General features: G+C 40.6%; 2 protein-coding genes across 4 annotated transcripts in view; one reads left to right on the top strand and one right to left on the bottom strand.

Moving 5' to 3' along the window:
- Positions 1-252: 252 nt before the first annotated feature.
- Positions 253-6,668, top strand: LOC311216926 (protein Njmu-R1). Of its 2 annotated transcripts, XM_084298572.1 has the most exons (11): positions 253-494; positions 747-827; positions 1,304-1,429; positions 1,879-2,019; positions 2,213-2,270; positions 2,906-3,025; positions 3,659-3,723; positions 3,844-3,980; positions 4,461-4,564; positions 5,147-5,388; positions 6,464-6,668. In XM_084298572.1, the coding sequence occupies exons 1-10, from the start codon at positions 364-366 to the stop codon at positions 5,354-5,356; spliced, it is 1,173 nt and encodes a 390-aa protein (XP_084154698.1). In that variant the 5' UTR covers positions 253-363; the 3' UTR covers positions 5,357-5,388; positions 6,464-6,668. The 2 variants fall into 2 exon arrangements, with proteins under 2 accessions (XP_084154698.1, XP_084154697.1); XM_084298571.1 differs by having other exon boundaries at positions 260-494; positions 5,147-6,668.
- A 6,776-nt stretch (positions 6,669-13,444) lies between these two features.
- RHBDL3 (rhomboid like 3) overlaps positions 13,445-16,070 on the bottom strand; it is a gene marked incomplete at both ends in the record, with an annotated part of 59,104 nt that continues 56,478 nt past the window's right edge. For both annotated transcript variants that reach the window (XM_084298237.1, XM_084298238.1), the window contains 2 exons: positions 13,445-13,716; positions 14,451-14,511. In XM_084298237.1, the coding sequence (XP_084154363.1) occupies positions 13,445-13,716; positions 14,451-14,511 (333 nt within the window). The remainder of the gene's footprint in view (positions 13,717-14,450; positions 14,512-16,070) is intronic.

Here is a 16,070-nt window from a genome sequence, read left to right as displayed (position 1 = left end):
TCTTGGGTTTGGGGTTTTTCTCTGTCCAAGCAGAGCAGGCAAGAAGCCGTTCGCTCTTAAACCGCTCATTGTAGGGGTTTGGGCTGTGATGAAAGTTTACTGGCCCGGGTTCCTTATGGTTCCCCTCGTGTTCTTCAATAAATGGCACTAACGCAGCAGCCGCAGCGCCCGCCGGGCGGCAGCTTCCCCCCAGCCGCCGGGCTCTAACGGTCCCGGCTCGTTACCGCCTCACGGGGCGGGCACGACGAGCTGAGGCGCAGCCCCGCGGGCCGCCCGCCCCTTCCCCGCCCTGCCTCAGGGGCGGGGAGCGGTGGCGGCTGAGGCGCGGCGGGGGCCGGGGTCGGGCTCGGGCTCGGGCTCGGGATGCTGCCGGCGCTGCCGGACGGCGAGGAGCGGGAGCTGGAGAGCAGCGAGGAGGGCGGCACCGGAGAGGAGCGGCGGCCGGAGCGGCACGGCAGCACCTACCACAGCCTCTACGGCTACCGGAGCCGCAGGTGAGGGGCCGGGTCCGCCCCGCGGGGAGGCCGTTTCCAGGCCTCGTCTGTTCCCAGATGCTCGATTTCGCTTTTTTTCGCTTCTTTTGCACAAGATTTTTTTATTTTTTTTTCCTCCTCTGATAATATTCTCGTTTCCTGCTCCCGCTTTAAAACGCCCCCAGGCAGTACCTTTCCCCACTGCCTGTTCTGCCTGTATGTTGTGGCTGTGAAAAAAAAAAATAAGGCTGATAAGAATTCCTTGATTTTAAGATCTTCACGGCAGGGAGCAGACAGTGGGGATGGCAGTCCCGGCAGTGCAGCAGCAGAGACACCCTCCAGTGAGGATTTCAGGTAAAGCCACTCTGCAGAAGTGTGTAATCATCTACTACATCCCATTTTGATGTCTTTGCCATATTGGTGTCTTTATGCAGATAACAGATAACTAAAAATTGTAACCAATTTTAGTTTGACAAGTTATCATTCTACAAGCTGTGCAATATGGTTGTTGCTCTGTTACAACTATGGAAATAGAAATGAAGAGGACCAGTCAGTGACTTTGTCATAGGCGCTCAGGAGCTCAGCATCAGCTGACACCACAGCTCCAGACTTCTGGTCTAGTGGACAAACCACTGAATGCATTCCTAATGGGCCAGAAGTCACAGAGCGAGTTATCTGTAAGCCAGGGAGAGATCACAGTGGTCTCCCTTCTAGAAGCAGATGACTGCAAGCAGATCTGCTCTTGTTTAGAGAAACAAAACCACATTCTATGATTCTATGAAAACAGTTATATTTGCTTTTTGCTAATGATTTCATCTTGCTTTTTAAAGTCTCACCTTGCTGGACACAAACTTACCAACTGAAGCAGAAACTGAATTCCGTAGTTTTATTGCTAAACGTCTGACTAAAGGAGCCCTTTTTGAAAGGATGGGGAATGTAGCATCTGTGGATTTGAGGTAAAACATGACTTTTAAATTATTTATGAATGAGAAGTTGTAGGAAACACCGACAGCATTGCACATCTTGCTATCTACTTTTGCACTTAAGTTTAGTTGTAATTGCATGTTCTCAGTCCATTGCTGCTGTTAATAACAGCGGTACGCAAATGGTACTTTTCTCTTTTTCTGGGTAGCTTTGAGAAAACTTTCATAGTAAATAATTTATGGCTTCAGTATTTAAAAACTATTACCAGTATTTACGACTATTTCCTATTAAACTACTCTTAGTGTACTATAGAATGAAAAAAGAGAAGGTCTAAGACAGTTCGGTATGTGACTATGGGAGCCACCTGTGCTGGGGGTGAAAATTATTCATAGAAGTCATATGTCCAGCTTGCACGTTAATTTAAAGTAATGTACCTTTAACTTTTTTTTTTTTTTTTTTTTTTTTTTTTTTTACTGCACAGCATACCAGAATGTAAAGTTGGCTGTTATTACTGTCTTTTGAAACAAGAAAATCTTCTAGAAACACCAATACTGGAATCGGACATAAATGCTGCAGAATATGTGGTTTGTTTCCTGGGTGGCTCAGAGAAAGGTCTGGAACTATATCCTTACCTTATCTGTGTGAAGAGAGAAATGATGTAAAAACAATGTTCTCTTCTTGTCCATTTCCTGCTTGAAATGAGCCCATTTGTGCATATGTTCCAGTGCATAACTGAAAATGTCAGTAACAACCATATCCTGAAAGGGCAAAATACAGATTTGAGCTGATGTATCTTACTTTCCTTAAGAAGATACTTTCAGACTTGAGCTGGACAAATACATTCAAAGTCTGAAGCTAAACCTTGATGTGGAGGTAAGTTCTTTTTTTAAAGCAGTGAATATGACTTTTTAAACAAATTTATTACTCAAGCGATCCAGAAGAATTATATAGAGACAAAACTCTGGGAGAGATAGGTACTAGCTCCACTGTAGAGATTGTGAATGTCTAAAGTACTGACAGCCACGCAGCTTAGAAGGGAAAAAAAAGGGATTTTTTTGTGCCAGTCATAAATTGCTCAAAGGTTACTTGCAGCTAACGTGAGAGAGAAGACTGACTAATAAAATATAATGGTCTACAGGAAAGTTATCCACGTCCACCTAGATTCTTACCACTTCTTAACATTAAGGAAGGATTCTTATTGATGGGTCTTGTCGCAATTCTTCTAATAGAAACTATGTGTTTGAAGTTACTGTTTCGTCCTGTCTGCTGGTGCATGCTGTTTGCTCAGTAGAACTCCTAATATATTGCAGATTTTTCTACTTCTTGAAACGTGAAAACCATTGTAGCTTATATTCCAAAAGGTGTAGCTTTAAATGTCAAACTCATTATTTTAATCTAGTATTGTTTGAAATGAAAAAGGTTTTGATATCCAAATATTTTATGCTGGATAGATTATTAACGGGCTTCTAATTTGTAGTTAAAAGCTTTGATATTTCAACTTTTTACAGCAAAAAACCTTGGAGACCTATGTTAACCCCTATTTGAGAAGCTGGTTTGAGAATTCCATATGCCCTATTCAAAGAGTAGTGCAGCTCTTCCAGGAGAAACTTGCCTTCTTGTTACATGCTGTAAGTGTATTTCAAACTGGGTATCTAAAAAGGGCTCAAAAGACATCTCAGTGACTGTAATGTGTTTAAAATATTTCTTACATTTGCTTTCTCAAACAGGAGTAAATAAGGAACACCGTTTGTTTTAAAGTTCAGGACAAGTTCTTTCTTCCTGCTTTATTGCTAAGGATACTTAGCAATTTTTTGCATCAAGAATCAATAAACTGTAATTTTTGTAGTTAACTAATTTTAGATCCTTTAGTAGTGTCCAAGGTATAAGTAGAATGAGAAAACTAGACATGGTATGAGCAAGCTGACCTTGCTATAATCCCCGTGAGTCAGAAGGGCTGTTACATTGCCTGTAGGCTTCATGTAATTCCCTGGTACAAAAAATAAAATTAATCCTAGCATTAGCCCATGAGTTTAAGAAGATTTTGGATGGAATAGCTAATAAAGTGTAACCACTGTATTTCTTCTGAATGCAAAGCCAGCTGCAATGATTATGATATGGAATATTTCCTTTCTATTCTTACTCTGAAAACAGTAAATTTAAAAGTACGATGTTAAACGTTTATTGCTAGTAGCTACAATGTAGCAATGGAAGTAATCTCCAAGATGCATCTAGCTTTTTAACTTTTGTTTCTCTATTATAAGGCATTGAGTTATACTCCTGTGGAAGTAAAAAATGCAGATGAAAGAACAGAAAAAGACATTAACAGGTAAGGATACTTTGAGATTAAGGTACCTGTGAATAACTTGGCTTTTTTGTATGACACCTTCCTGTTCTTGCTGTTCTTAAACTATAGAAACAAGCAGTTCACAAGAGCTTTTTGTGTCAGGTTTCTGGCAGCTGCCAGTCTCCAAGGACTTGTTCAGGAAGGCACAATGACCTCCTTGTGCATTGCCATGACTGAGGAACAGCACAAGTCAATGATTATAGACTGTAGTGGACCCCAGCCTCAGCTGCATAACGCAGGTGAGATTACAGCTGTTATATCCCCCTTTATCCCTCAGCTGCTGAGAACCCTTGACATTAGAAATAGTTGAGGATATTCAGCAGCTCACAGATTTATGGCCAGAAAGTCTGGATTATGTCTGGAAACTAGAACACCTGTTTACCTGTGAGTTAGCAGAGGAATTTTTTTTTTACCTGTTGTAGTTTACAGACCATGAAACTATGATTTTCACACTTCATGGAAGCTGCAAAATGATTGTCAAAAATCCAACCAGAAAAACAAAAAAGTTGTGAATTCAACAATCAGAAAAAAATTTCATATAATCGCTGTATCTATGTTTGCTTTTCTACATGTACTGTTTTTCTCAAGTCTTAATTCCTGGCCCAGGTATATTATTATCATTTGACATACAGAGCACTTAAACAACGTGAATGCAGTTATATGTCTATGTTGAGCCCATTTCCTCTTTGCTCATCTCTGTGTTCCTGAACACACAACAGGAAGCAACAGATTTTGTGAGGACTGGATGCATGCTTTTGTAAACGGTGCTGAAGGTGGAAATCCATTTCTCTTCCGGCAGATTTTGGAAAACTTTAAATTGAAGGTAACTGTTTGTATTTGTTAAAGACTTGGAACAGACATTGGGTTATTGAGGGACGAGGTTATTGCTTTTGCACCAAAGTAGAGTTTTAGGTTACTTACAATGTCTGTACATCATTGACTGGTTACCTCTAAAGTTTAGTTTTAGAACTGGCTTACTGTAGTTGACAAGACGAATGTAAAGCAGCATGAAAGTTTCTTCAGCAAGTACTCCAATGGCCTTTTCTCCTATTTAAAATAAGTTTTGTTTTGTTTTTTTTTTCTCCTTATAATACTGTTAGTTTGAGCTTTGTACACATAGTATTGTATAATTGGGTAATATGCATTGAGTTTTTTAAACTTAAGTGACCCGTCATAATAGGAGAGGTAAATGCTTGGTACTGCAACTCGATAATGTCCACACCTTCTGCATTGTTAGAGTAATAGTGGTAATACCCATCAATGACATTACTCACTAAATTCTTATGTTACTCTTGAGTAACAATGTAGAATTGTTTTGCTTGTACTGCTATTCTTCCTGCACTTTTCTACGTTGTTTTCTTTCCATGTAGAAGGATAAGAAAATTCTCAATAACTGTCTTTCCAGGCTATACAAGACATTAACAACCTGAAGAGGTTTATTCGACAGGCTGAAATGAACCACTACGCCTTGTTCAAGTGTTACATGTTTTTAAAGAACTGTGGCAGTGGAGACATTCTTTTGAAGATTGTTAAAGTAGAACATGCAGAAATGCCGGAAGCCAGAAATGTAGTGACTGTCCTTGAGGAATTCATGAGAGAAACAGCAGTGGCTTAAAATTATCTTAATTATTCGACACTTGTTGGAGGGTATTGTATAAATCATTAATTTCTTCTTTGCAGCTTAGTTTCACTATTGGAGAAATTTTAATTTATATTTAAAAGTATTACCCAACTCAAACCTAAGTTGCAATTTCAGCTACTTATTTTTTTTGAGAAAGTAGCATGAGCTTTTTTTTTAATGTGATTTACACATTAAAAAGTGTAAACGTGTTTTAATGTGATTTACACCAGATCTTACAAACTCATGCATAGTTTTCAGTGCTTACTGGATTCTCCAAATGACTTGTTCTTTTTCTGAGGAAGTCATGACATTTGTTTTTACTGTCACTGTATGAAAAAGAAAAAATTTCCTTAGCTCACAAGCATTTTGGTGTTTTAGATATTTTAAATATATTTGAAATTAACATGTCTAATCATTAAGATCTGGTTAGTTTTAATAGCAAAAGAAGCACAAACATTTGGATAAATCATAACAATGAGTTCGTCATTGTCTCTTCAACATGGGTAACAAGTCTGTAGCTAGTTTCTACATTCTATTTTCAAAGCAGCAGTTCGTTCTCCTACTAAATAAGCAACTTGTTAATTGATAGGAAACAGTATTGCCTGAAGACTGAACAGAGTTTTAGGAATCAGTTTGCATGTGCTTCTATTGATGTATACATATTATATATAACGTGCTGGTCTGGCATGTTAAATTCCCAGGCTAGATGATGAATTGAATTCTTCATTAGTTTGCATTTTTTGTGATCGAGATCTTCTTTGTACATTCCTAGTACCCAATTTGCAAAATTGAAAATAATCATGTTTTCTAGTAGTGAATAATTAATTCTGAAGATTTTATAGGTGCAATATTAACTTAATAGAAGCTTTGTCAGAAATCGAAGTAAACTAAGTTTCCAAATTAATTATTCAGACGTGAAAACACTTGACTGTATTTCAGCAATGAATTCTTATCCACATCATGGGACATTTAGACAATAGAATACTTGAATATCTGCCTACAGATGGAATCAAAACTGGCAAGGTCTCTGGGTGACCATATAATTAAGAACTATTTCTGCAATCTGATATAAGCAAAAGTGCCTATTGCTTTCCTTTGCAGCAGAGGGTGTTTGAATGCCTAACTTGGAACATTTGAACAACTCTCCCATTCAAGGCCTGAAACACCAACTATAACAGTCTCCCTGATGCAGTTACGTTTGTTTGTTCTGCCAGTCCTGTATACTGTGATAAGTCAAAAGCTTTCCAGTGACAGTGCTGTGTTGGACCTGTAATAAGGCTTACAATAAAAGGTATTAAAATCCTTAGTAGTGTGTCTACAGTAAATTACAAATGAGTGTTGTCCTTGATGTTTCCTTTTAAAACAGTTCATTCACACAATTAACACAATAACCTGAGTTATCTTATTATTCTGTAACCTGTACTACACTCATTTATATTAGATTTTTATTTTATTTGCTATATCAATGATCACATACTACTTTAAAATCCAATTAATATTTTTCACCTTCACCAATAAAACTTCCCTTACTGTAGTTCAGGCTTCTCCTCTACAAGGTAATGAGTTGATCAGTATCAGTCCCACTGAATTTACACTCTCTTATAAAAAAAAAAAAAAAAGGACAACGGGAAAGCTGCAGTAACAGCTTCTCCTGTTGCAAATTGCTTTTGTTGAATTTTGCTAGTGCGGAAGGTGGCTGGCATGAAAAATAAAACTGCTTTCTGCAGCCTTTGTTTTAACATCACTTTGCTTTTATCAGCTTTACACTGACTTTGCTATTTTGCTTAATTTTCAAACCTGTAAGATTCATACTGCAGTTTTTAGGATTAGATTTAAAACCCTTGGGAGACAGGGGGGAGAGGAGGGGACAGCAAACCAGACTTATGTTAAGAATGCAAGTTTACCTTTAGCTGACAGACTTCTCACAAGTTGAAAGATCGGGGTCTGGTTTCTTCTTTTTTTGTTTCTGTCTCTCCCTCCCTCCCTCTGAGAAGTAGCACATAAACCAATTAGTATTTCTCTTTCCAACACTTAAGAGCAGTGCTTACTATACAGCATATGATTAGAGTTATGGGAATAAAATAATGAGTTGTATGAGTTTGTATGATCAAGGGTAAGTCTCAAGGCTGCCAACTTTTGGCTCCTTTCCTGCAACAGATTTTCTGGAATTGGTAATATTTCTGTCCTTCAGTTTGCCTTTCTAAAATTATTTTAACCAGCTAGAAAAATATATAGCGTTAACAGACACCAGTTCCTGTACTAACTAACAGACACAAATAGATAAAATCTACCTTACTTACCCTTTTGCAGAAATTCCTCAACTAGTGAATAAAAAACTTTAAGTGCCTCAAAGCTCAATTAAACGCAGAAAACTACTACCAAGAGTTGAGTCCTGCATATGGCAGCAGTAGTCTGCCTCCCCTTAGGAGTAACAAATCTGGCAGGGACTGCTGCTAGTTACATTTTCATTTCTTCAACTTATACTTTAACACAATAGTTCCCAACAAAAACACAAAACATTTTTCAAAATAAGCCTTCCCCTTTTATTTAACAACTAAATCATTCAGAGATTTGCTGCAGAACCTCCTGGATACATTGTTTTCACTATGGGATCAAGAGATGAGAATATATTGGCTCTGAGATTTTAAGTCTAATGTTAAAAGACAACAACCTTTCACCCCCTAGCTCCCCAATTTTTTTTAAAACAGTCTAATGTATTTGGTCTTCAACTTCCCCTCAGTTTTGAGGTCACTACTGCTTTAAAGCTTCAGTTGTTAAATAGTGGGACAAGACCTGAATTTTTAATACCAGTCAGAAGCCATTTCTGTGTCCTTGTTATACCTCATGGAGAAATAAAGCAGCAGTTCAGTACCGTTTTATCAGACTGTAGACAAACTTAAAAATTGTCTCTGAAAGTTTTTTCTTGGTTGATTTTTGGCACGTGATGTAAACCAGCTCTATTTGATTAAAAAAGAAACAAAACCAAAAAATCCACCAACAAAAAAATTTAATGGATTCTGCACTCAAATAATATTGTTACAACAAAAATATACAGAACATACACAATACAAAAATATTTGGAAACATATCATAGCGTGTTACCTTGCAAATATAATTGTTTTACTTGACCTTAACAGGCAAGTAACATTTGTTCAGTATTTTAAGGCAGAAAATTACATTGTTTAGTGCTTTGTGTTTAACATTTGGATGTGTTGTTAAGATTAGTAGTGTAAGCAAAAGAAAAGCTGCACAAGTCTAGCTTTATTTGCAAACTAATCAGACACTCTGGGGGAGTCAGGAGACAGCCAGTGACTAACGTATCTATTAAGCTCACTGGAAATTAATTTTTTTTTTTGCTACTTAAATGAGGCCTGCAGAATATTTTGTGCTCTGTATCATAAAGTACCCTGAAACATAAGTTTTCTGGCATTTCAAAAATACCTCATTAGAAAACTTTTTCCAATTAAAAGCTATTAATAGTGACATTACAAATACATTTACCTTTAAACAAGCTTTGTTTCTGTCTTACATGTGATTCTTTCTTTATACAGCTGCACTGTTTTCATTTACAACCAGCTCTCAGCTTCAGTGATCACAGAAGGAATTTTTGAGCCACGTTACAGAACACTGTGAAGCAGCCACTACTATAAAAGAAACACAACAGCAGTGATATTGAGAAAAGAGGCTAAAATCCCAGAAGTGCTTTTGTTCTCTGGATCCTAGTTTGCCTCCAGAGGTTGCTGGTGTTGAACTGCATTCATATTTTCCAGTTTCACTTCAGGTAAAGCCAGTGGATGGGGTTTCCAAAGCTACTGGGCTGAGCTTGAATCCATATAAATGGATAAACCAAGTTCTTTACTCACTGAAGTATGTGTGAAAATCCTACCCACGATCCTGCGAGACTAAATATTGGCACAAAACAGCAGCTGTCTTGTAAGGTCAGCAGATAGCTGTTATTTTTGTCTCAGCTCTAAATGTGTCAGATTCTATTCTTTATAACTAATTCAAATTGAAACTATCTAATCAATTTAAAGCATAAGGGCATTAAAATCCTCAGAAGGAGCAAGGTCTTGGGACACAGAATCCCTAAGCTTTATTTCTACTACAGCAACCTCAGAGAATGAAAATTTCTCTGGCCTCCCCCTTCTCCATTGATAAAATACTTCCTCCTGCTAAAAGAGCAAGTACTGAAGAAACACAATATGCCACATAAGTGCTAATCTTCCCCATTAACTAATGGGGATAAAAATGACGTGAAATGTTGGCTTAAAAACTCAAAAGTGAATTCATCACTTCTACTGCTCTACACCTCACACAGAGATTGTTTCTGGTAAGCTCCTCTCCCATCACTCCATTTGAACCCTCCCCATCTCCTTATAGAATTACTGATGTGTGCAAAATTAATCTCTACCTGCATCCAAATATTTAGGAATAAAAGTGCCATTTGCAAGTCCCACGGACGTTGCTCTACCAGTTTCTCTGCCACCCTCTTTCCCATAGCTGTCTGAGCTACTTCTCAGGTCTCCTCTTGGATGAGAGATCAGTAAAAGGCTTTGAGTTGGACCCCGTCTGTGCTGTCTCCCTGCGGCCGGCAGGTGTCCCTGAAGGAGCTGTACAACCAGCACCCCAGGCTGCGCTACTGCTCCCTGCACCCATCCTCTCTGGACCAGTGCTGCAATATACTTACTAAGTGGGAAGTCCAGCACAGAAGCGGCTTTTTTTCCATGTGCTGTGTCCTCATTCAAGGACACAGGCATAAAATAGCTTCCTCTAACGCGCGCTGTCTCAAATCTGTGCATTGGTAACAGTCCTTGTCTTTCTCTCTGGCACTTCATATCCACACAAAAGATTCATATTTTATCCAATTCATGTAAAATCCTGTCAGCATCTGAAATAAGACCAAAACAATCACCAAAAGCAGTCCCTCAGTGGATGGTTCCTTCAGGAACACATTGCTGACTGTGATAAGTTGGAACCACAAATGAGCAGGATGGAGAATATTAAAGCTCTGACATAAGCCAGCAGCATCAAGGACATCTGGAGGTAAAAGAAAAGCCTGTTTGCTGTTAGCTCTCTGGCGCTGCAGCACTGTGGCACTCCTGGGTGCATTAGAAAACAATGTAACTGGGTTTCCTGATACTCTGTAAAAATATAACAAATTTTCACAATATCAGTTTAGTGATATAAACAATTATAAAAACTTAAGCACTTCGTCTGCTAACAATCTATCAGCTTATGGAGTCAGGAGCAGTATTACAGGCTCTGCATATGACCTGCTCTATATAAGGGGAGACATTTCAGCTCTGATGAACAGGAATGTGAGAGGGTTTCATTTCTTCAGAATAAATCTAGTGCTGTTCTGAAGTCTGACCTTTCTGATCCCAAGGGTTGCTTGTAGATTTCCTCAGACAGGGCATGGGACGACAGGAATGAAAGTTGCAAAGATGAACAATAGTTTAAGAGAAAAAGTCAAAAGCTCAAAGTGAGGGTTTTGTAATTTTCTTGTAAATTAGTTCATGTAAACTATGTTTACTTACAGATGAAGGAAGAAAGAAGGGCACCTGTACTACCTATGCAGCTCCCTCATTCTCCTGAGCAAAGGCAAAGATATATTGGCCAGGGTGAGGCTGATGAAGAAAGTGGCAGCCCTCAAATCTGTAGCTTGCTGCTTCACCACAGAGCACATCACTGGCAGGCACAGAAAGTTTTCCTGGGAAGAAACTGATGGGTATTAAGTAGCTTTTGGCTAAGAAACCAAAAATTAAAGTTAATTGGTGCATACTGTACTCTGACAAATTATAGACAAAATAATCTGGGATTTATTAACATTTTCTACCTAGAATTTCAAAGGTTTAAGAGAACTTGCAGGGAAACTCTCACTTCCTGCTCAGCTTTGGTTTAAAGGCATCTGCAATCAGAAAGGTTTCATAACAGGTGAGGAAAGGAATATCCTCCTTATGCATTAGCCATGCTTTCCTCAGTATTCTAGTCCCCCTCCTTCCTGTTTCCCTATGTCTCCACCAGTATGAAACTCGCTGGCAAGCTCCTGACCTGAAGCAACACATGTAAACTCTTATGACTACTCTGAGCTGGACCCAAACTGCAGAGATAAAAATAGAATAGGGATCAGTCCTCTTCTTTGAAATGAATGGAGTTCTGACCTTTGTACCTTGATCTGAGGGCCCATGAACAACATGCCAGCCATGCAGAACAACAAAGGTGCAGTTGCCCTCAGAGACTCCATTTCTGTGCACAAAGATGGCAAAACTTGTTCCTTTTGCAGACAAGACTCATTCCAGGTTGTAGAAACACTTTCCTTCTCCCCTTTCTCTTTCACTGAGGCAACAGGATTTTTACTAGCAGATACTGTGGGAGAACTTCAGCCTTCCAGAGAGATTTTTCCTATAAAGGCAAATAAGTGGACAGCTGATGAATTCTCAAGAATTTCCCCTCTAGAAAGCCAAGCTCCCACTAGTTTGTTGTATCATCTGGCAGCACCATTTACACAGATGAGAGAATAATGCCCATGATACAGAAACCCTTTGCTACAGAGAAAACCTAACTGCTACACTGCCCATGAGATGTGCTATGGAAGGCTCTGGTGGCTGGGCACCAACATGCAAACAGAAAAAGGAAAAAAAAGGAGCTAGTCTAGGCCAAACTGGGTGGGCGTAGGGGGGGAGAAAAGGAAGGCATCCATATTTCTCAGCTGTGGTTTGGCAGCTCTCTAAAGTGAGAAGCATAACAACACCTTACAGAGGCATGCACCATACAGACATTCCAGTCTGGCCCCCAGGTCCATGCAGGCAGCATGCATCATGCTGCTGTATGGGCTGTGCTGCAGACCAGATTCCTAAAACCTGGGCATGACCTATGCTAAGCAAAAAGGCATCACTACAGCTGACTGCTGCTTGGAGCCCCTGATCTTCCATTGCCTCAGAAATACTTGCCTTCCTCAAAACATAGCAGTCAATTTAAAATCAGCTTTATCATTTTCACAATGATCACTGTAACAAGCTTTCCACTTCAGGTTGAAAACGGCGGTATAAAACCTCATTTGACTCCACTGACTTGAGTGGACAAACCTGGCACCAATCAGACTGCATGGCGCTAAAGCCCAGACAGCTCCCACCCTGTGCTGCTGCGGGTGATCCAGGTCCCACTTACACAGCAAGAGCCTGCTGGAAGAGTGTTACAGGCCACGTGTTGTTACAACAATATGTCTAGAAACAAAGTGAGAAGAAAGCAGCACCTGATTGTCAACCGATAAAACCACAAATAAACATTTGCCCTTCTTTTCTCCATCCCCCAGTAAGAAACCCCAGTCACACCCTTTAGCTACAACAGGCTGGGGGGAGGAAATAAAAATCAAACAAAATATGCACAGTAAAAGTCACCTCTGGGTGAGTGTCCATATTACTCTAAAGAGTTCCCAAGGTTTATAGTGCAATTGCGTATGACCTGTAGTTGAAGACCAGTCTCCACCGCTTTGGGTGGTCAAGATTTGCTGACCCTTTTGAAAGGTGAGTAAGACAGGTTTCACCAGAGGCTTAATTTTCATTAAGGAATCATTCAAGTAATTAGACAGTGGCACTGGTATGGCTGAACAGTCAGACGTATCTGTAGAAACCAAATCCAATCTGCCTTGTGAGTACCGTGCAAATCTCTAGTTAGTAATTGACTGCTCTTTTTCCCTTCTAGTGTTCAGTAACTTTGAGGAGATTCATTCAACAACTGGCTGCAATTCCAACACTGACTTGGAAAATGCAAATATCCCATACAAAATATTGATGTGTGCTAACAAACCAAGTGATAAATGCCCAGTTTCAAGCTGCCCAGTGGGAGCCCCGGCAGTGAAGAAACTGCAGGGTCCAGACCAGGCAGCACAGTGCCTGCTAGATTTATGAACAAACAGACCAATCCATTCACTCGTGAGATCTTTAAGTGTCTCCTTCAGCACACACTTGTGTTCAAAATAATCATCCTCCCCTAAGCTAAATAGAAAAATAGATCCTCCATCTTGGCTCATATAACTTAGCTGGCAGATGACTTCTGCTCTCCAGAGGTTTCTGTCCCATGCATTCAAGGAGGGGGAGGTAGTTTCAGATCCAACAGGCTGTAGGCAAAAATGTTCCAGAAGATGGCAAACAACACGAAAATGAGATAAATAGAAAGGAAGATCCACCATAAAGTCTGATCTTGAAGTCTCTGCTCATAGTTCCTCAAGATGACAACTCCAAGGGTGATTCCAACCATCACCCCTCCCAGGTGAGCCATGAAGCTGGGGTGTGGGCATGGAGGGTAAGCAGAGGGGTGGAATCGCAGCCACACAGCTCTTCCAAATTCAAAACTCACTGGAACAAAAAAAGGAAGAACAAATTAATTGTACAAGTCTATTCCTTCTCAAGTCCATCTTGCAGGCAACGCTACAGCCCTGAAGAGACAGAATAAAAGAGAAACCGCCTGGTATAGTGAGCACAGGGGAGCTGGGAAGCCACAGTTGTGTAAGGCACACTGAGATGAGGTCTCCCCAGTGGATGGGTAAGTGGTCTGGCCTTGTGGAAGAGCAGACAGGTGAAGGAATATTCCCATTCCAAAATTTATATCAAAACCATAAAAAAAGGCCTCCCCCCGAGTTAGACTTTGAAGACAATTGTCTGTGATGAACAGAAGCTTAGTTTCCCTTATCATGCCACCCAAGGGATTGGATACGTCTGGAATATAATTCATTAATATGCGTATAATGTGGTTGCCATCCCAGATAGAAAGTGCTCTAGGATGCCTATACATGAGCATTATGAAAGCACTGCTTGTTTGTGAATTCAAAGGCGAGATGCTTAAGTCCCAGATCTTCACAAATGCCACAAGCTACAGATGCTGGCTAACAACAAATCCTCATTTACAAATGCTTGTGTTGAAAGCCAAAATCTGCATTTGAGAGTGATGTGGTTTCTGCTGCCAGAAGGTCCAGCTGCAAGTTCCTACCAAAACTGCTGCAAAGCCAAAACACCCTGAATCAGCACAAACCCTTATGGCAAGGACAAACAAGACAGGATTGCATGTGTGCCAAGTATTGCATGATACTTACTACAGATCAAGGCAACAGCCATGCGCAGCAGTTTGAATTGGCACTTCATTCCTGACCAGTTCTGGAGAGGAGACAAGGAAAACAAAGTGATGCTGCATGCAAACCTGGAGGGATTTTACATTTGGTTCTGTACTGGAGGAGCATCAAGGGCAAATATCCCTTGGAACACACCCCTTTCATTGCCTTAACCACCTAGCTGTGAATTTTCCACTCACCACACCACACATAGATCTGTCAATCCCAGAGGACATAGCCATAAAGAACATATTATAGACTTGTCCACGTTATAGAAAATCCATTACTTCTTTGCCTGGCAGTCTTACTGACTTCACTTGCCTGAGACCCAGCTGGCCCATCTCTGTCCCTTACACCAGCCTGGCCCTTTGCTGGCCTTGCCATTCTCCAGAGGTTGGGAAGAGCTCCCATGGAAGACCACGGACAAAAGAAACAACAAAAGCAAAGAAACAACAGATAATGGAGAAAGATAGGTGCTACTGTAGGAATTGCTAAATAGATTCAGAGGAGTCCCATGAGTAGTGAACTGACAGGCCGTTTTACATTGTAAGAAGTCTGGGGAGGTAACTGGTGAAGACCCTCCACACACACCTGGCAGAGCTTTGTTCCTCTAAAGCAACAGCTCCTCTATCCCCCTCTGACCCTGTGAATCTCAGGGTGAAGAACCCGTGTCTGCATTACCACCCTATGAGAGAGAACAAACACCCTCCTGGTTCTCTTTGACACAAGACACTGAAAAAAAACAGTGTGACAGGAAGAAATGCTGTAATATAGGAGCATGCTCTCTCCTCTGCTCCTTAGCTCTGTCAGACACTCAAGTGCCCTAGTTTGGCAACAGCCCCCAGCTCATTCATGCTTTGAAAAGCTTAAAGACAGCACAGGAGACCTATTCTGCTCAGGAAGCTGCTCACTCCCCCTACTCCCAGATGCCACAAAGGCTGCCTGGAGCAGCACCATTGCGGGTTGCAGCCCAAGCCTACTGATTTCACAGAATACTAGCATTAAAAACAAGGTTTCTTTTAGGCTTGACACAAGTACCACCACGCACATGCACGTTTAGGGGCTGCACAGGCAGATGTGCCTGGCTCTGCTACTGCCTTTCTGAGGACCTTGGATATGCCACTGTTTCCAGGTCTAAGAGGAACGGCAATGCTGATATTCACTGACCTTTGTAAAGTACTTCATGAGGTGAAAGAGCCAAAAGATAGCATCACTACTATGCCCAGGGTTCAGTTTCAGTCTCAGTCTGGGTTTTACAAAAGCGGATAAGGGATATTCTGCACATAAAGCCAGCAAACACTACATTTCTTTAGGTGCTCCCTAACACAACATGATGCTCTGCAGACAGAAACAGCTCTGCAACTTCTGCAGATCCAGTCAGCTCCTTCTCTTTCAATCCCTTTCAAGAAGAGCTAATAGACCGAAGTACAATAATAAATCTTGGATTACACCAGGATCTTTGGCTTCTCCCGACAAGCTGCTAGCCATCAGTGCACAAAGCCACCAACTACAGTGTCACATTTCCATTCCAGCACCAGGCCACTGGGACAAGACAACTGGGCAAGCTCTGAATGACAAACAACGGGGTCGGGCCCTGTTTCCGGT

Source organism: Netta rufina, assembly GCF_964035555.1.
Source record: "Netta rufina genome assembly, chromosome: 19".
Taxonomy (NCBI): Eukaryota; Metazoa; Chordata; class Aves; order Anseriformes; family Anatidae; genus Netta; species Netta rufina.
The sequence above is the reverse complement of the archived record's forward strand: the minus strand, read 5'-3'. Positions and strand labels throughout refer to the sequence as shown.

Coding starts and splice junctions, on each gene's coding strand:
- LOC311216926 (XM_084298572.1), top strand. CDS start 364: ATGCTGCCGGCGCTGCCGGACGGCGAGGAGCGGGAGCTGGAGAGCAGC. Junction 828..1,303: donor CCCTCCAGTGAGGATTTCAG/GTAAAGCCACTC, acceptor TGCTTTTTAAAG/TCTCACCTTGCTGGACACAA. Junction 3,724..3,843: donor ACAGAAAAAGACATTAACAG/GTAAGGATACTT, acceptor TTTTTGTGTCAG/GTTTCTGGCAGCTGCCAGTC.